The sequence below is a fragment of the Antennarius striatus genome, chromosome 6 (assembly GCF_040054535.1).
Source record: "Antennarius striatus isolate MH-2024 chromosome 6, ASM4005453v1, whole genome shotgun sequence".
NCBI classification, from domain to species: Eukaryota; Metazoa; Chordata; class Actinopteri; order Lophiiformes; family Antennariidae; genus Antennarius; species Antennarius striatus.
This window is the reverse complement of record NC_090781.1, coordinates 5593464-5613879: the sequence shown is the minus strand read 5'-3', so window position 1 is coordinate 5613879 and position 20416 is coordinate 5593464. Positions and strand designations below refer to the sequence as shown.

Below are 20416 nucleotides of genomic sequence, written 5' to 3'. Positions count from 1 at the left end.
TGCTTTGTTTCGTGTTTGCGTGTGTGCGCTCCAACGTGTGTGTGCTAAACCTACAATATCTCGGTACAACGCACCAGAGTTGGGCTCACATTTTATCTTTTTTCTTTTTGTCGGTTAGCATGAATGAAGTCATGCTATGCTAGGCTATGTAGGGAGGTCTCCTTTGTTTCGCGTTTGCGTATTGCGTGTGTGTGCGTAAACTCCCACACGTGTGTGCGTGCTGGAACTACAGTATAAAACTAAAACACACGTAAGTTGGTCTCATATTTTCTTTTCTATTATCTGTCAGCATAAATAAAGTCAACTTAATGTCAACATTCCTTGTTTCGTATTATGTGTGTGCACGCACGTGTTAGAGTCGATTGTTGGTCGTCATAGCAACAACGCACACAGGTCTGTCCTCCTTTTCCAAAATCAGAACATTGGTGTCCTGAAATTAGTGTCCCTCTTCCATGTGCATCCATTCAGCCTACAGCTTCAAGGGACGTGGGGGGCCAAACTGACCCAGTGGACACCCGTACTGTTGGTACACAGCTGTCCTGCAGGACTCTTCATTCCCGCTATTGAAGTAAAGGTATGTACAAGTCATATTCCATACAGTGTTTTAATAAAATTGGTTACACTAATTTTTCTAAATATAGTTGTCTATAGGTGTTAGTGAATGCACATGTGTTGATAGTAGTTCAGTAAATAATAAGTGTTGTGTAATAGAATATTCCAGCAAGACAGTAAGTGAAGACTTTAGTATAAATTTTTTTAGACAGATTCATGTATGTCATATTGTTTTGGCTCCTTATTTCGTTACGTTTGGTGTACCCCTCTACAAGATCCACTTTTCCAAAGGCTTTTGAAGGGACAATGCAGAGTCAAACCTCACAAGACAGAGCCAACTTTCTGTTAGTGTTGCAATATTTTAATATTTCAAACAAACATGTTTTGAAATTCTGTTGGTAATTGTTCGCACCAAAACACAGTATAAAGTAACCATACAAATAAATTGGTAGCAAGTACCAGGATGTATTTTGAACACAATTTTTCTAAACAAAGAAATGAATCAAACAATATCAATAACAGTAAAGATCTATCTTTGTGTTTTATTGAACAGGTTTTGTAGCTGACATGTTGGACCTCATATGTGACAAAGTCTTGGTGGACCCCGTGCCATACACAAATGAGATGTTGTCCATTCCTCTCCCCGAGAATCTGTCTGCCCAGTATGAGCGTCCTGACTAGGAGGAGGTCATTGCCAGCTACATGACCAGGTTCAACCAAGACTCGGTCTAAGTCCAGTGTAGTGGTGTGGTATGTGAAGGACCCCACAGGCTGGGATGACAACCCGGATTCTGCGTCCTAAGTGGCCCCAGCACCAGCCAACAAAGGTGCGATAGGCCAGATGTCTGCACCATCTACAGATAAAGGGCACAAAACTATTTATTTCACAATGTTTTCAATCCCGAGTATTACAACTGTTGTTGATTTCCAGATAGGATGGCTCTGTGTTCTCATTATTGTTATTGGATGTATTGTTTTATGTAAATAAATGCTTGTATATGTCAACAGAAATGGATTGTGAATACCAAAAAATGTTCAACATGTCTATTAATAAGATAAAAATCAAGGTATTGCAAATACAATATATTAGACTTTGTTGTACCTATATATGTCATGTTACTGCATTAATGAAGGAATGCCTAATGAAGCAAAATAAGACATAACTAGTTTTTATTCCGACATTTTTAAAAGAACGACTTACCGATGTATTGGTCTCAGACATGAAGGGCCATACCCGGCCCTCAGTACGTGACCGGCCGTTTGTAGGGTGTACACGTTTAGGCACACAGGCTGGAACCCAGGATGTTGAGTCATGCACGGAACTTCATCAACCTCCTGCAGACGGATCCTAACCTACAGTGAAAAACATGGTAAAGGTCATTTGACTTTACAGTTGTAAAATTAGCTGAATACCGTAGAGACATAACTTTGTGGTTTAGCTGTGAGCTTGCTACTTGTGTGTCTCCAAACAGCAGATGTTTTCTGCTTCTGTTGGCATACATTCAGTGTCCACAGGGACACCTGTACAACAGGTGAAGACACCTCAAAATAGAGTAGATAAAGGCATCACTGCAATATGGTTACATCATTTCACCATTAACCTGGTGTGATGGTGGCAGGTGTTAGCTCCGTGTGTCTTGTCACAGAGGACTGCCTCAAATATTTAGCAGCTTAGTAACGGGTTTAATCAATGTGATAGAAAAATAAAGTAACTTAGCCGTGAGCAGAAGCTAGCATTAGCCACATGGTAAAAACTATCAGAACCACCATCAGACTTTACTGTCACTAATAGAAATACAACAACATTTTAACAGTAAACACATCTGCACATATACAAAATACATAATAAGACATATGACATTATTACTGTGTGATGAGAGGCGGGAGTAGAAACAAAAGTAGCTACCGGACGATGCTAACATCCTGTGATGACGTAGGTTACACAACAAAACAACACAGAACCAACTAAGTACCGTTCACACGTACTAACCATTCGGAAACGTCCTGCAGCAGCCGCACAGTCGGTGTTTCTTTAGGAGCTTCTGGGTCCGACTCAGGGTCATAAATGTACGGCGACACGATGGGTCCTCCAAACGCCATAAAGATAACAAACGTAATGCTGGTCAGTGTCCCATTAGCCTAACGCTCTATTTCAGAGGGGCGTGGCCCAGGTGAAGGAGGCGTGGACCAGCGGAGCTCATTATGCAATTTCCTCCGGGATTAATAAAGTATCTATCTATCTATCTATCTATCTATTAACATACTGCAGCCGGAGGCCTGAAACGAAGCGTTTTGTGAGTAGCTCAGATGAGCGATTTTGAAAAGCTGATATTTAGGACCACAGATCACTTTAGGTCAAAATATTTGGAATACAGTCTAGTTGGACATCTGGGAGCTGAATGACATTAAGTTAAAAATACATAATATGGGACCTTTAAATGTTCAGATATTAAGATGTGATAGACAGTTTTTGCAAATTTGAATGAGGTAAAATAACATGCTTTTCCTCTCGAATATATTGTTATAATCATTTGTTTCAAATGCACTGTAATTATTTTCTGTATAAAAATTAAATTTGGTGTTCAAAAAGTCTTTTTTCAAACTTGAGTCTTGAAAAAGAGGGGGTCCTCTTATAATCAGGGTCGTCTTATATTCGAGCCAATACGGTATATGGGCAGAAAAGTATATGGTGGAAAAGTGAGTAGTACTGTCGCCTCACAGCAAGAGTTTGTATGTTCTGCCTTTGCTTGCATGGGTTCTCCCTGGCTTCCTCCCACCTCCAAAAACATACACTTCAGGTGAATTGGACTGTTCCAAATTGACAGTATATGTAGGTGTGTGCTTGAGTGATTGTTTGTCTTTCATGTGGTTCTGTGGTGCACCGACATCGCGCCTGGAGTGTCCCCCACCTCTCACCTTTGTGTTTACCGGGATAGGCCCAAGCTACCCCCGTGATTTAAATTCTCCTTTTGTGTAACCGCAATAATGGTAAAATAATAGAGTTTCTTGTGAGAAATGCCCGTAGGTGTGAGTGTTTGGATGAGTATATACAGTAAGTGGCTCTGCCCCGCACTAGTCAGAGATGGACAGAGTACTTGACCCCAGTACTTGAGTAAGAGTACAAATACTTCTGGTCAAAATTTACTCCGCTACAAGTAAGAGTAGCCTAGTCAATACATTACTTGAGTACTTGATTTTAAGTGTACTGAAGTATTCAAGAGTAAATGCTTTTAAATATACTTAAAGTAAAAGTAAGAGTAAGAGTAAATTACTATTGTTTTTATCTTTGATGAGAATGGACCTGACTGAATTACTGTCCTTTTACAATTTTATATATAGTACCTTGTCTCTCTTGTTTTAGAGAAAACTCTTTGAAACCACCTGCACTGATGTGCTTGCCTGTAGAACCATTATGTTATGCCGTACCAAGCCTTCCCCAACATCTATAAAAATGGAAATAAAATTAATGGAATCATCAAAGAGGACAATTATGTCATCTTCACATTTTATTAAACAATTCCCACCTTCCATACACACACAGGAACAAATGGAGCCATACAGGCTCAACCAACTCGTTTAACTGGGGACCAACTGGAACCCCTGAAGGACACACTGGTGCACTACTGGTTGAGAACCACTGCTTTACAACAAACTAAATCTCTGCCTTCAACAACTCAATGTTTACAGGAAGGACATATCCCAGTACTACAATATTTGTCTCCCCCAGACTGTCTGTCTCCCCCCACCTGTCTGTCTGTCTGCCCCCCCCCCAATCTGTGTGTCTCCCCCTGCCCCCAGTCTCTGTCAGTCTGTAGTACTGTAAAATTAAGTGAAAAGAGGTCTCTAGGTGTGACTTTTGTCAGTTTTTCTTCGGCAAACACAATAAGCATTAGAAAATGTATTTTTTCTTGTCTGAGTCCGCGTTGTCCTTTTTCACTTCTACAAACTCGAACATATCTTTAAGATGAGGCCATGGGTTTTCTTCCTCCGCCTCATAAAACTCCGGCTCATAATGTTTATTAGAATCAACGAAGGGTTCTTCGGCAGTCGCCATTGCCACCGCGGTCTTGTTTTAGGCTGATTGGGTAGGGGATGACATATTTCCGCTTTTACCTAAATCCCAGTTGAGAACGTGTACTGTGATAGGTTTCCTTCTTTGACAAACACTGCGTGTGGCCAATTGCATTTTGGGGGGGGGGGGGGGGGGCAAAAAAACAACAACAGGCAAACCTAAAAGTAACGAGCATTCATGAGCCTTCTCAGAAATTAACTTGAGTAAGAGTAAAAATCTTTGCCTTGGAAATGTATTCGAGTAAGAGTAATAAGTATGAAAGAATTCTAGTATTTGAGTAAAGTAAAAATCCTCAGATTCTGTACTTAAGTACAGTACCTAAGTAAATTTACTCAGTTACTGTCCACCCCTGACGCCAGTACACCGCACTGCACTGGGCGTGACGCCCCACAGTAGTTATGCAGGGAGTCAGTCACTACAGTTTTCCAATATTCTGCATTTGTTCAGCAGCAAGGATACACTCCTTGCTCCACCTTTCTACCACCCCGATGCACTCTAGATAATAGGCACTGAGAAAATCAGTAAAGGCACTGGAGAGAAACTATTGTCTCTTATTAGTCACAATATAATAAGGGTTCACTTCTCTGCTGAAGACTGAACACAAGAACGAGATGACAACCTCATCAGTAACATGTTGAGAAAATGCCATCTCTGGCCACTTGCTGTGATAGTTCACCAGAGTCACTGCAAACAACAAACAGAAGACAGGGGCTTTCTCAAAAGGACCTACAATGTCCAATCCCACAGTCTGCCACAGCCTATCTGGCAGTTCAATGGGCTTTTTAGCAGACTTGTCATTAAGTTGGCAGGTGAGTCTTGTGGCACCAGCTTGCCCATTTGAGGCCACCAGTACAGTTTATGTAGCCTCTGTTTGGTGTGCACCACTCCTTGGTGTATGTCAAGCACTCAGTTTACCAAAGAGTACTGTGGTACAGGGAAACTGTAACAATGTAGCAGTGCTCACCTCTCATAACTAGGCTGTCAGATGCACTTTATGAAAGATCAAGAAGTATGGTGCCAGAGTAGGGATGTGTCACAGAATACTGTGCAGAAGAGGAAGTGAATTCACCCATGATAGAGCTGGTAGCACAGACACCACCATTCCAGGTTCCACGGTAGCAGTCATATCAGTAGATTTTGTCAGATGCGATAGGCAGTCTGCTGCCTTATTTTGGGATCAGGGTCTGTACTCAATGCTGTAGGAGAAAGACTGACCACCTCACCACTCTCATGCCGGCCTGGCTAATTCCCATGGTGGCAAGCTGCATGGTCAATGCTTGATATCAGTCCTTAAGTTGAAGTGCTGTCCCCAGATATACAATCTCCATTACCCGCTGGCCCAAGCACACATGCCAGGGCCTTGTTTTCCACTGTTGAACATTTCTATTCTGCTGCAGTGAGGCTTGTCAATGCAAAAGTTACAGTGCATTAAGTGTTATCTGCCAATCCAATCCAATCCAATCTTTATTTGCTGAGCACTTTACCCATTTACACTTTACAACCGCAGTCGACCAAAGTGCTGTACAGACGAATAAAAAGAACAAACATTATAGATAAAAGACAAAGTGGCTCAAATATATGGAAGCGTGGTGCTGCCACATAGAGAAAAAAAAATTGGGGGCTCATTATCACGTAATTACGTGAAAAGTTTGTTATAACAATATCATTTCACGCTATATGATATGAAGTTTTATATGAAGTTTTCACGATATAACGTGAAAGTATCACATTATTTTGTGATAAGATGTTAACCCTGGGTTAAAGTATATGCGCCGCATTAGGCGATTTCTCCGTCTCTGTTCAACACCACGGGGGTCGAGAAACTTTAACAAATGCCTCACTGTACTTTGGGTGACAATATATCCAGCTTGGATGCAGTTGAGATGATGGAGCTTGTATCTATGCAGCCGGCCGTGTCCCTCCAGCTTATCAATGAGGAACGACGCTACCTCAAGAGGGTCCGACTCGTTTTTCCTCCGGTATAGCCCCATTTTTTTCAAATTTCTTCTTAGGGTACGCATGCTTATATAAATCTCATCCACGGAGCCCAATAACTGCAAAATTTCACCATGTCTCAAGTCAAGCATGAAATATAATTTAATAGATAGATAGATAGATAGATAGATAGATAGATAGATAGATACTTTATTAATCCCGGAGGAAATTGCATATATCCACTGCTCAGGCATTACTTAACAAATAATACTGGATAAACACCAGGAGAAAAGGAAACACTGACATCACAGGACATACCACAAGACATACATTACACTAACAGACAGGCACATGCAGCACTAACAGGACTTATATACTAAACTATAACTAAAAATATAAACAGTATAAAATTTAAAAATATTACAGTATTAAAATATAAACAGTATAAAATAAAATCTAAACAGTATAAAATTGAATTAAAATATAAAAACAGTATAAGAAATAAATAAATAAATTTTATATATATATATATACAACAGTATAAAATTAAATTTAAATTAAATTAAATCCATTTTCAACCCCGTGCTGACCTCGCCACCTCCCCCCCGCTCCTCCTGAGAGAGTCATTGTACCCCCTGATGGCACGGGGCACGAAGGAGGACCTCAGCCTCTCTGTGGAGGCGCTGTGTGACAGCAGTCTGCCGCTGAAGGTGCTTCTCTGCTGGGAGAAGGTGGTGTGTAGGGGGTGCCTGGTGTTGTTCATGATGGCCTTAATTTTAGACATGGTCCTGCTCTCCAGAAGCATATCCACAGAGTCCAGGCTCAGCCCGACCACTGAGCCCGCTCTGCGGATGAGTCTGTTCAGACGGTCCATATCTCTTTTCCTGGCCCCCCCACCCCAACACACAATGGCGTATGACAGCACACTGGAGACTACGGACTGATAGAACATGAAAAGGAGCTTAGGACAGATGTTGAAGGAGGCCAGCCTCCTTAAGAAGTACATCCTGCTCTGCCCCTTCTTGTACACACAGTTGGAGTTGAGTGACCAGTCCAGTCTGCTGTCTAGCTGCAGTCCCAGGTACTTATAGTTTTCTACCACCTCCACCTCACTGCCATTGATGATCACCGGCTGTGGAGAGGGAGGTGCCCGCCGGAAATCCAGCACCATCTCCTTTGTCTTGGAGACGTTGAGCTGGAGCTGGTTCTGTTGGCACCACTCCACGAAGTCAGCCACCAATGCCCTGTACCCCCCCTCATCACCCTCCCGGATACATGCCACTATCGCGGTGTCATCGGAGTACTTCTGTATGTGGCATGTATCCGAGTTGTGCTTGAAGTCTGATGTGTAGAGGGTGAAGAGAATGGGGGATAGGACGGTCCCCTGTGGCGCCCCCGTGCTGCTGGTCACCATAGAAGACAAGCAGTCCCCCATACGGACGTACTGGGGTCTGTCCGTTAGGTAGTCCGTAATCCAGCTCACGAGGTAGGGGTCCACAGCCATGGAGGTCAGTTTATCCTGCAGGAGCTGGGGCTGGATGGTGTTGAAGGCACTCGAAAAGTCGAAGAAGAGCACTCTGACGGCACAGCCCCCGGCGTCCAGGTAGGAGAGTGTGCGGTGGAGGAGGTACATGACAGCATCGTCAACCCCAACCTTGGCCTGATAGGCAAACTGGAGAGGGTCCATAGCACCCTGCACCTGTGGACGCATGAGCTCCAGGACCAGTCGCTCTAGGGTCTTCATTACGTGGGAGGTAAGAGCGACCGGTCGGTGGTCGTTGAGCTCAGTAGGGCGTCCTTTCTTGGGTACAGGGACAATGCAGGAGGTCTTCCACAGTGACGGGACCCTCCCCAGCCGCAGACTGAGGTTGAACAATTGTTGCAGGGGGTCCCCTAGTTCCGAAGCACAGGCTCGGAGGAGTCTTGGGGAGACCTTATCTGGTCCAGCCGCCTTGTAGGGACGGAGCCTCCTCAGCGTTGTCGTCACCAGGTCTGCAGTGATGATGGTCTCGGTCGTGGTGGGAGCAGGAGGTTGTGGCGAGGTTGGAAGTCCAGTGGTTGAGGTGGGGCCGTTGAGCTTCGCAGTTCTTGGAGTGGGCTCGGGAGAAGTGGCAGGGGTGGAAGGAGAGGAAGCACAGGAGGAGGGAGCATCAGTGGAGCGGTCTGTAGGGCCAGGAGAGGCCTGTAGGCCAGGAGAGGTCTGGGACGAGGAGCCGGGAGTGGTGGGGGAGCTGAACCGATTGAAAAAGCTGTTAAGTTCATTCGCTCGTTCAATATTCCCCTCCACAGTGCTGCGCCCTTTCCCGTGTCCGGTGATGGTTCTCATCCCATTCCAGACCTCCCGCACTTGGTTGCGCCCCAGCTGCTTCTCCAGCTTCCTCCTGTACGCCTCCTTGGCCTCCCTCAGGCAGAGTCTCACTTCCTTCTGGGCCTTCCTCATCTCCTCCTCGTTCTTGCTCCTGAACGCCCGCTTCTTCCTGTTCAGGACAGCCTTGACTTCCTTGGTTACCCATGGTTTGTTGTTGGGGTAACACCTGATTGTCCTGACAGGGGCCACGGTGTCCACACAGAAGTTTATGTAGTCTGTAAAACACTGAGCTGCCCCCTCAATGTCTTCCCCATGTGAGCCCACAATAACATCCCAATCGGTGATCTGGAAGCAGTTCCTCAGCATCTCCTCTGTTTCCGGGGACCACCTCCTGACCTGTCGTGTTGTTGCTGGCAGCCGTTTCACCAGCGGGATGTAGGTGGGCTGTAGGTACACTAGGTTGTGGTCTGATTTACCTAGTGGAGGGAGGGGGGTGGCGGTGTATGCCTCCTTAGCATTAGTGTAGAACAGATCGATGGTTCTGTTCTTCCGTGTGGGACAGTCTACACACTGGACCATTGTGGGGAGAGATGAGTCCAGGGTGACGTGGTTAAAGTCACCGGTGATGATGACGAGCGCCTCCGGGTGCCGGGTCCGAAGAGCAGAGGTGGTCCCACAGATGGTGTCTCGTGCCGTCTCAGGGTCCGCACGTGGGGGGATGTAGACGGCGAGGACGATGACGTGTGAGAATTCACGCGCCAGGTAGTAGGGTCTGATGCTAACAGCTGTTAGCTCCAGGTCGCGGTTACACAGTGTTGATTTCACCGTCACATGTCCCGGATGGCACCATCTATCGTTGGTGTAGAGGATTAATCCACCTCCTTTCTTCTTACCGGCGGTGTTCGTGTCCCGGTCCGCTCGGACGGAGGAGAAGCCGGTTAGTCGGACGTTAGCGTCCGGCACGTCACCAGTTAGCCACGTCTCAGAGAACACCAACAAGCTGGTCTCCCGGTAGCGATGATCAGTCCTGCACAGCGCCGTCAGTTCGTCCAACTTGTTGGGTAGAGAGTTCACGTTCCCCGTGATGACGGAGGGGACGGAGGGCTTGACTCTCCTCCGGTTAGCGGCTCTAGCTGTTAGTCTAGTCCTTTCAACTCGACCCGCTCGGCATCCGCGATATCTCCGTCGGAGCTCAGCGGGGATGAGATCGCGTGTTGCTGGGTCTCCTTTGACCCTCATGGACATCAACTCCTCCCTGGAGTACACTAGCATATTACTATACATTATATAATTTTACGTTAGAAAAATACACGCAGAAACATAGAAAAAAAACGCAAAATTATGCAAACAAACTCGCTCTGAGCAGAGGAAACTGCAGCCTGCTCGCCCATGCGCAGAAGACTAAGTGGCATCATGTAAAGGAGCCATGATTTACAGATGGCCAGCAGACAGTAAATAAAACCACTTTTCTTTTCACGTTCTGGTCCTATCACGAAATAATGTAATACTTTCACGTTATAACGTGAAAAAGTCTTATCACGAAATAACGTGATACTATCATGAAATAACGTGATATTTTCACGTTATAACATGAAAAAGTCCTCCCAGTTTTTATTTTCTTGGTCTGGCGGCTCTACTCTGCCATACAAGTATTGCAAGCAAAAAAAATTAATTAAAAACATAAAATGTGGATAAGAGCAAAAGCTGTATAATCAGAGCAGTAAAAATAAAATAAAATAAAATCCAATGTCTGTCTAGATGTTAAAAGCCAAGGAGAAGAGGTAGGTTTTCACACGAGATTTAAAAACAGACAGAGAAGAGGCCTGTCTGATCTGCTAAGGCAAATTGTGATCATCATCACAATTTAGGCGCCACAACAGCAAAGGCACACTCCCCTCTGAGCTTCCACTTGGTTTTAGGCACAGTCAGGAGCAGCTGATAAGCTGATCTGAGAGAGCGAGCAGGTACATAGGGTTGTAAGAAGCTCCGAGAGGTAAGGCAGGGCAAGAGCATTCAGGGATTTAAAAGTAAATAAAAGAATTTTAAATCTTAATCTGAGTATTTTGATCAACCCTGCACCCAGGCAATAATCTGAAGCATCAGTCATCACGAAGACTGGAAGAGACTGGACTGTCCAGGAGCAACTGAGTTAATCAAACCTGTGATCTGCATCTGTCATCCATTTAAAGCCAGAGTCTGTTGCCTCCCTCAATAAAGCTCTCATCAGCTCCACCACTGTTTGGCAAGATCTTACTGTACAAAGAAATTAGTTTCAATTACAAATTAAGAAATGAGCTTGTGTGGAGCTAGGGCATCACAGATGACTATGTTATGATATGTATCCAGCAGAACTCCCTCAGGAAATGATGTGAACATGACATAAGAGCCCTTTTGAAAAGGCTGTCAGATCGTAACTATCATGGATGTCATGCGGTGGTAGTTGGTGGTATACTGATGCCAAGTCTATAGTGGAAAATGCTGAGGCCCCTTTGAACTCACTCAAAAGCTCCTCAAGGTGTGGTTGTGGGTTGGTATCTGCAACTGTCACGGCTTGAACAAGACTGGTGGTGAGAACCCAAAAGCACGCCAGAAGCAGGTGGGTCAGGTGGATTTTTTTAGGCCCGATCTTACCTCTAATCAGAAGGCAGGCGCCGTATTCTGTCCATGCAGACGCCATCATGCAAGCGGTGACGCATGTAGTCAGATGATGTAAATACGCCTGGCGATTCGTGCATTTTGTCAGGTGACGTAAACATGTACCGTGATTGGTGCATTTTGTCATGTGACGTAAATGTCTATATGACATAAACGTCCTTGTGACACAAACAACTATGCACATGATTCACACATTTGAATGAGTGAATAGTGCGCCTAGTCTTATTTTTAAAAGTTTCTTTGAAGATTGGCACAATTGACACAAACTGTATATAGTTATGTTAGAAGCCTATGGCAAATTTTTTGAGTTAAAAATCAAATTGATGAGGATATTTTTGGTTTTTATGTGTAATAAAATATAATTTGTTCCATTTTCGAATTTGACTGTGTGTCTACAGTATTTTGCCCCAGTATGTCAACATAATACGTTATAGGAGAAAAAAAAAATCTTCATATAGCTGAAGTTGTGCTGAAGATAAACATACCAAGCGTGGGTATGTTAAATCATTTTTAATGTGGTATATAGAGACAAATATCAAAAATACCAAAAAACGGCCAAAAATAGGTCAATATCAGTAGCATCAACAAGCTAGCACATCCTGACATGGCTAGCTTAAATACCCGATCTAATTAAGCCCATATCTGTAACTATTTGAGTACATAATCATTTGAATAAAGTAAATCGGGCTTACACCATGGTGAAAGTAAACTACACATACTGTTTATCATTTAAGACCTACCCCAAAAATTCAAAATCCAGCCGAGACGAACGAGACGAGAAGAACATCCACCTGCAAGGTGACCCGACTGCAGGAGGAGTGACCAGCGCCCCAAAATCCAAAAAAGGTAGGGTCGTTTTATCTTCTGTTTACTTGATGTTTTTAACTTGTTAGTTACGTTTCCAATAAAATTGATTTGACTTGTTTAATAATTGCACTTATTAAAACTAACTGATGTTTGTTAATTTATCCTCAAAAATTTTGGTGAAACAAACACTTATTATTACAAATATTGAAACAATGTAATCTGTGAGTCAAATAATAATTTATATTAAGCAAGTAAACTTAATTTAGATGTGTCTATTTCACACAAATATTCCTGTTTGAGTTTTACTAATTAATTTTGATGTAGTCAAATCAAATACTTATCATGATGATTTGTACAGGCAGATGCAGGTAAGGTGAAGGAAGAGATAGCAAAGGCCAAACAAGGGGCTTATGATGACTTGTATGCTAGGTTAGACAGTAAGGAGGGAGAGACTGATCTATACAGGTTGGCAAGACAGACAGATGGGAAGGACGTCCAGCAGGTTAGGGTAATTAAGGATAAGGTTGGAAGTCTATTGAAAGGTGCCAGTAGTGTGATGGGACTGTGAAAAGAGTACTTTGAAGAGTTCATGAACAAGGGAAATGAGAGAGAACATTGTCTAGATAAGGTGGTTATTGTGGACCAGGGAGTTGCAAAGATGAGTCAGGATGAACTGAGGAGCGCATTGAAGAGGATGAAGAGCAGAAAGGTACTTGGTCCTGATTATATACCTGTGCAGGTATGGAAGTGTCTAGAGGTGGCAGTAGAATTTCTGACTGGGTTGTTCAACAGGATCTTAGATAGTGAGAAGCTGCATGAGGAATGGAGGACAAGTGTGCGGGTGCCCATTTTTAAGATCAAGGGAGATAATAATAATAATCATAATAATCCACCTTTATTCGTCCACACAATGGGGAAATTATGTTTTCCACTCCAGTTTTTTTGTACATGCATATATATATATATATGTGTGTGTGTGTGTTAGTCAGAATACACACAAACATTGTATACAGGCCCCTGAACACAACACACACTAGGGGCCTGTAGGCATGCAGTTAATGACAATGAGTACAAGAGAGGTGGAGGGACGTGTCGCAACTTCGGGGGTGCACACCAATGAGCAGCTTGTGGGGGGGGACGGTGCCTTGCTCAAAGGCACCTCGGCAGTGGTTGGGAGGTGAGCTGACACCTCCGAAGATGTCTGGCTGGCGCGGGAAACGAACCGCCGATGGCTGGGCGCTGTCTGGTTCCAAGACGTCCGCTCTACCGCTGAGCCACTGCCGCTCAGTGTGAAGAATTGTGGCAACTACAGGGGAATAAAGCTGATGAAGTTATGGAAAAGAGTAGTTGAAGCTAGACTAGGGGCAGAAGTGAGCATTTGTGAGCAGCAGTATGGTTTCTTGCCAGAAAACAGTACTACAGATGTAGTATTTGCTTTGAGGATGTTGATAAAGCAGTACAGAGAAGGCCAGAGGGAGCTGCATTGTGTTTTTGTAGATCTGGAGTAAGTTTATGACAGGGTGCCCAGAAAGGAACTGTGGTATTGTATGAGAAAGTCTGGAGTGGTAGATAAGTATGTTAGAGCGGTGCAGGACATGGTGATGGACAGGCTGACAGACGAGGTTAGACAGGAAACTCCATGGACCATGATGTTTGCAGATAAAATTGTGATCTGTAGTGAGAGCAGGGAACAGGTGGAGGAGAAGCTATAGAGGTGGAGCCTTTTCCTGGAAAGGAGAGGAATGAAGATTAGTCGCAGTAAGACAGAGTACATGTGTGTGGATGAGAGGGACCCAAGTGGAAGAGTGAGGTTACAGGGAGAAGAGATCAAGAAGGTGGAGGATTTTAAGTACTTAGGGTCAACAGTCCAGAGCAATGGAGAGTATGGAAAAGAGGTGAAGAAGCGTGTACAGGCAGGATGGTACGGGTAGAGAAAAGTGTCAGGTGTCATGTGTGATAGGAGAGTTTCAGCTAAAACGAAAGAAAAGGTGTACAAAACTCGTGAGACCAGTGATGTGTTGAGACCAGCGATGTTGTTTGGTCTAGTGTCAATGAGGAAAAGACAGGAGACAGAGCTGGAGGTAGCAGAGATGAAGATGCTGTGGTTCTCTCTGGAAGCTTCCAGCAAGGATAGGATCAGGAATGAGTACATCTGAGGGACAGCACATGTCAGAGGTTTTGGAGATAAAGTCAGAGAGGCCAGACTGAGATGCTTTGGACATGTCCAGAGGAGAGATAGTGAATATATTGGTAGAAGGATGCTGAGTTTTGAACTGCCAGGCAGGAGGCCTAGGGGAAGACCAAAGAGGAGGTTTATGGATGTAATGAGGGAAGGCATGTGTTCAAATTTGATCTGCTTACTAGAACAACATAAACATTTACAATAATATATTGCTTTGTAGGTAGAAGTAACACCGTCTAAGGCATTGCTACATTGTTTATAAATTTAATTGTTTATAACCTGTGCAACTTAACTCTTCTGTGTTTCTTGTGACACAGGCTGAAATGCTGCTGCTAGTAAAAATCTCTCCACGAATGTCCCATAAAGTGGCAATTCCTGAGGTACCTGAATCAGTTGAAGAGTTGAAAAACATTCTTAAGGAAAAACTTGAACTTCAAGGTAGCTTCACTCTACAATATGAGGACTCAGACTTTAATAATGCTCTCTTTAATTTGATTGACATCCATGATTTGCCACCTAAACGTGCTGTATTGCACATTCTTTGGGATGAGACATCTCCACTTCGAGACATCTCCACAAGAGTCAGACTCTGTTGGTTCAGAGTCTTCCCTGGACACAACCAGTTTATCCAGCACTCCAGAGTCCCTCAGCTTTCATCAGGAACCATCTGTGAAGTGTCTCAGAGTGGCCTTCACCTTTTTCCATCCCGTCCTTCTCCTACGATGTGGAGTTGAAGTTGTGCAAAGGCAATGAGGCATATGAACAAACCAAGAAAGGTATCACCTTAAAAAGAGACATGAAGATAAACATTTTGGACAAGATTGCTCAGGCAGTTTTTGAAGTGAAAGCCTATCCTGATCAAGACCAGATTGAGTCAGTTGCCTCTGCTCTCATCAGTAGACACCCCTATCTTCGAGAATCAAGCAGTGAAACAGGGTATTACGGATGGAAAACAAGCATAAAATACAAACTTGGCAATTTCAGGTCCAAGCTGCGTCAGGCAGGCTGTACTGAGGTTAGCATTAACCAGAAAAACAGGGGCAGTGAAGATTATAGTACAAGTCCTTCTCTGAAGAGACCAAAGAGAGGTGAGATTAACCATGTCCCTGACCATCCAAAAAAAAAAAAAAAAACTCACTGGAGGATGAAAGACTGGTTCTGGTTGAGGAGTTCAAGAAGAAGAAGAATGTTGCACTCATCAGACAAAAGATGGAGCTGACTTTCTCCCTGAGGCGCAGGGAGATCGTGGAGTTGCAGCCTATGGTCTCAGAGGTTCTGGAACGTTGGCCTGCTCTGTTTTGTGAGGCAGAGGTAAGCAGGTGAACTAAGAATATATCATGTTGTGTTTATGTTTAATCTTTTTTGAAAGTGTGTTGATCACAATGCCCATTTTAACACAAAGATAAAATTGAAATTGTTTTGACTTTGTAATGAGGATTCAAATTTCCTGTTCACATTTTTTCAACAGATTAGAGAAGAGTTTTATCGGATCACAAACAAGAACCTAATGGACAACTTCAAGGAAGCCCTTCATCAGCACAACTTGAGGCTCCTGAGACTCTATCGGACGAGAAGGACAGCTTTTTCGTCTGAGATGGATGAGCTCCTTAACAGCCTGGATCAAGAGGTGAGTTCTATATGTAGTAATTTAATAATGCTGAACATTATGTATAGATTTAGGGTTAGGGTCACCTTGTTGTGACAAACCCTCAGAATAAATACATGGGTTTCTAAGGGACACACTAGCACAAACAAGCGAACCAATGATGATCAAATGATCAATGATCAAAGACATAAAATTACTCAGATATTGTGACTTTTTCCTCATTAAACAAAGGGTATCTTAATCTTTTTTAAAAAAGATAATTTTTTTTGGATATAGAAGAGGACATCTGCCTGCCTGCTTACTCTATTTCTTATAATGTTTTGTGCAACTCTTGTTTCAGACATCTGACATCACAGCACATCGACAAACTGCAGTTTTAAAGGGCCTTCCCTTGTATCTCCGTGACAGTCAGGTGAAGCTCTTCAGGAACTGTCTTGTGAGTTGTTATAATGAACAGAAATTGTAAATTGTTATTATACTGTATTTACATATAGTACTGTACTTAATGTTGACTTGAACCATTACCTCTCTGTCCTACTTGTTCCCTAACAATGTGTCTTATAGTTGTACTGTCATGGCTGTGACTTGATGTAGCCTAATTAATGTCATTTGATGTGTCTATGGGGGTTCAATTTTTGATTGTGGGGTATGGGGTGGAAATAGTTAATATGTCAAGCTCATAATTTATTCTATTTGCAGAAAAATGTTTATTTAATAATGTGGAGATATTTTAGAGTTGGAGCTTATTCTGATTCACAGTATTTTAATGACTAATGTCTTGTAATCCATGTGTTGGTCTTTTCCTGTCGGTTAACACAAGGACACTGACCCAGAAGTGGAGCAGACGAAGGACCTCACCGTGGGTGTCCTCACTGTACTGGAGGATGATGACAGCACAGGGCCTCAAAGTGTCATGAGTGTTGCTGTTGTTGTGGAGGAAGAGATTGTCCTTAAAGATCTCCCTGACCTGCCAACTGCTTTTGCTTACCTCTTTGGACTGATCTGTGCTTTAAACCTCAAGTACCCAAAGGATCTCAGGTACACATTTGAAACTGTTCAGAAGGTTTTCATGGAACTTGGTACAGACCTCTCTGCAAGGGTCAGATTTCTCAAAAACAAACTCCTTCAGTGAATCCACAAGTTCTGGATCTGGAGTTGTTGACCTCTAAAAGTTCCCGTCTGTCCAGCCAACACCATGTTTTATGCTTTAGATTCATAGTTGTGTATCATACGGGTTATGTACAGTCTTTTATACATGACTTGCGCTTGATATATTGAGACCAGAAGTTATGGCACTTGGTAACCTTGTTAACAAATTTAGATTCATACTTGTGTATCATATGGGTTCTGTATGGTCTTGTATAAATGACTTATGCTTGATATTTTGAGACCAGAAGTTATGGTGCTCAGTAACCTTGTTAACAGATTTATTAGATTCATAGTTGTGTATCATACTGATTCTGTATGGTCATGTATACATGACTCGTGTTTGATCTTTTATTCAATCTCAAAGTTTGAAAGTAGACAATGCAGCACAAGTAAACAGCTGCTATTGAGACAATTGGGTCTCATTAGTTTGCAGTTACTTGGCCCTGTTGGAAGGGATTTGATGCTGGTACAATTTAAATAAAACAAATGTTTTGAATGTATATGTTGCATCTGTAATTATTTATACATTTGATTCTACATTATTGGTTCTAAATTACACATTTGAGCTATATTATAAACTATTGCAGTGTGCAAGTTAAATTCCTCTTGAATTATTCTTCTATATACTAACTTAACCCAAATAAAGTGCATTCTGTCTAAGAACTTACAGTAGAGTCATTACAATGTAAAATTATAATACACAGTTTGCAGGACAGTAGAATTATACAATTAAATTATACAATTTACAGGACAGTAGAAGTAAGGATTAAATGTTATTACAATGTTAAATATTAAGTTAGGATTTAGGAGAGAGTAAGCACAACATTTAAAAGTTATTACAATGTAAAATTATAAGTTAGTCCAATTTAGAAGAGAGTTAGTTGAAGTAAGGTTTAAAAGTTATTACAATGTAAAATTATAAGTTAGTAGAATTTACTGTTGAGTTGATAACAATCAAAATTCAGAGTTGAGCAAACTCAGAAGCAAAACTTATTTAAAAAAATAAAAATAATTTAAAAAATTATAAAAGCAAAAATATTTAGTATAATTGTCCAACTTAAAATTCTATCGAAGTTTGTTGCCTTGAAATGTTGAGTTGACCCAGCCTTTTTTTTGCAGTGTAGAGGAAGACCAAAGAGGAGGTTTATGGATGTAGTGAAAGAGGACATGAAGGTAGTTGGTGTGAGAGAAGTGGATGCAGAAGACAGGGTTAGATGGAGGCAATCGATTCGCTGTAGCGACCCCTGAAGGGAAAAGCCGAAAGGAAAAGAAGTTTTTATAACTGTTTCAAGTGATATCAGGCTGACTTTTTAATCCAATAGCTTTGCAGTTACTTTAGCCTGGTGGACTGGGGATAGGAATAACAAGCTATCAGCTCACAATAACCCAATCTAATAGTGACAAGTAACATTTTACGTTGTCTGGAACCTTTGATAGCTGCATGACGCTGGTCACTACATGCTGGTTTGACCTTTTGATTTGCGTGTTGTTTATATAACACTTTGATTAAAGACTATTGTAAAGTCCTGTAAGGGTAATCAGCAGTCAAGGGCACTTAGCCTGAGTATAACTAAGGCTATGTAAACAATTACAGCCCAATAACAGAACTGAGGAAATAGACACATAATTTCAGCGTGCACTTGTATTTATGTATTTATGTATTTCAATAAATCTCTCTCTCTCTCTCTCTCTCTCTCTCTCTCTCTCTCTCTCTCTCTCTCTCTCTCTCTCTCTCTCTCTCTCTCACACACACACACACACACACACACACACACACACACACACACACACACACTTTGGGGCATGTGTGAGATCTTGGAGTTTATCCATCCATTCATCTATTGTCTTGGAGATGAGTCAACCTCAATTGTCTTGTCTACAGTACATAATCACTAAAGACAGGTGCTATAAAGATAGAGAAAAGGAAAGAGGGTAAGGCCAAGAAGACCAGCAATACCCAATTGAATCTGGGAGGCAAGCTGCCTTTTGTTTTTGACAAACTCGACATTCTACACAACACATTTACCAAGGAGCCGGCCCCCCAATGTTTGTTCAGGGACCTGTACACAACATTCAATGCATGGTTTGACATGTATATGCATGTATGAGTGTAAAGTAAATTTCCCCATAGGGGATCAATAAAGTTGACTTTCTTTGTTCGTGTGTGTGTGTGTGTGTGTGTGTGTGTGTGTGTGTGTGTGTGTGTGTGTGTGTGTGTGTGTGTGTGTGTGTGTGTGTGTGTGTACACTACACACCACACACACACACACACACACACACACATGTCTCTGTCTTGGTCACATCACGCACTCTTTTTTTGCCTTTTTTTAAGTGAAAACTGTTAACAAGAGTTCCAGGTGATCTCCAAATTACCCTAGATTGTACTACGAAAATAGAAAACCATCCATTCCACATTTAAGGGAAAGAAACCAAGGCTTTCTTGCATAAATTAAGTGTTTTTTTATATATTGTCTCAGCAACATGTGTTAAGTTTCGAGTGAAAATATTTTCATAGTCTGATAGGCAGGACATGAATAAGAGAAGAAATATTACATTGGACTATGATGCAAATATTTACATGGCTACTGAGAGAGAAAAACATAACCTGAGTGGACTTACAAGGTGACACAGCTCAAAGGCTGCGATTCGATCCATCTCGTCGATTGGGGCAACATCACTGCACGGTCCAACTCAATTCCCAGTGTCTGTCAACTCCCAGTGCCTGAACTCGCAGCTATGTCAGCACCACCAGCTCTCTTTACTCCCACGGTAACCTCATTTACTGTTGTGATTACAAGGAGTGGCAGAGTGAGGGGGAGATAGAGAGATTGGGAGGTCAGCTGTGAGCAGAGAGGGAGAGCGAGAGAGAGAACACGTCAGATAAATTTAGACGCAACATATTAAACATTAAATAAATCTATTCACCTTGTCTTTGTGTTATTAATACTTCAAATCTTCTATTTCTCTTACTTGAATGTGTCATGTATTTTTTATTGCGCCTTTTCAGTTTTTGATCAACCCTTTTATTTTGAAAGACTCAGCTAGTCGTCAAAGATACTGCATTTATACATTAATGTAATATGTTTTCATGATACCCTGTATATGACAAAAAAACTCGCAAAGTTTTTTACTGTAAACAATCATTTTTTA

The 20416-nt window shown here is 42.4% G+C and overlaps 1 protein-coding gene and 1 long non-coding RNA gene across 4 annotated transcripts in view; both read right to left on the bottom strand.

Annotated features, from left to right (window-relative positions):
* gal3st2 (galactose-3-O-sulfotransferase 2) overlaps nt 1-20048 on the bottom strand; it is a 37530-nt gene extending 17482 nt beyond the window's left edge. The window contains exon 1 of one of the 3 annotated variants that reach the window (XM_068318140.1): nt 19886-20048. In XM_068318140.1, coding sequence (XP_068174241.1) covers nt 19886-19941 — 56 coding nt within the window. In that variant the 5' untranslated portion in view covers nt 19942-20048. The remainder of the gene's footprint in view (nt 1-19885) is intronic. The other 2 variants (XM_068318138.1, XM_068318139.1) reach the window with 2 other exon arrangements.
* Nucleotides 912-2643, bottom strand: LOC137597168 (uncharacterized). The gene is made up of 3 exons (XR_011035619.1): nt 2543-2643; nt 1754-1905; nt 912-1406 (listed from the first exon to the last, which is right to left on the bottom strand). It is a non-coding gene; the product is annotated as an uncharacterized lncRNA (long non-coding RNA).
* Nucleotides 20049-20416: the final 368 nt, after the last annotated feature.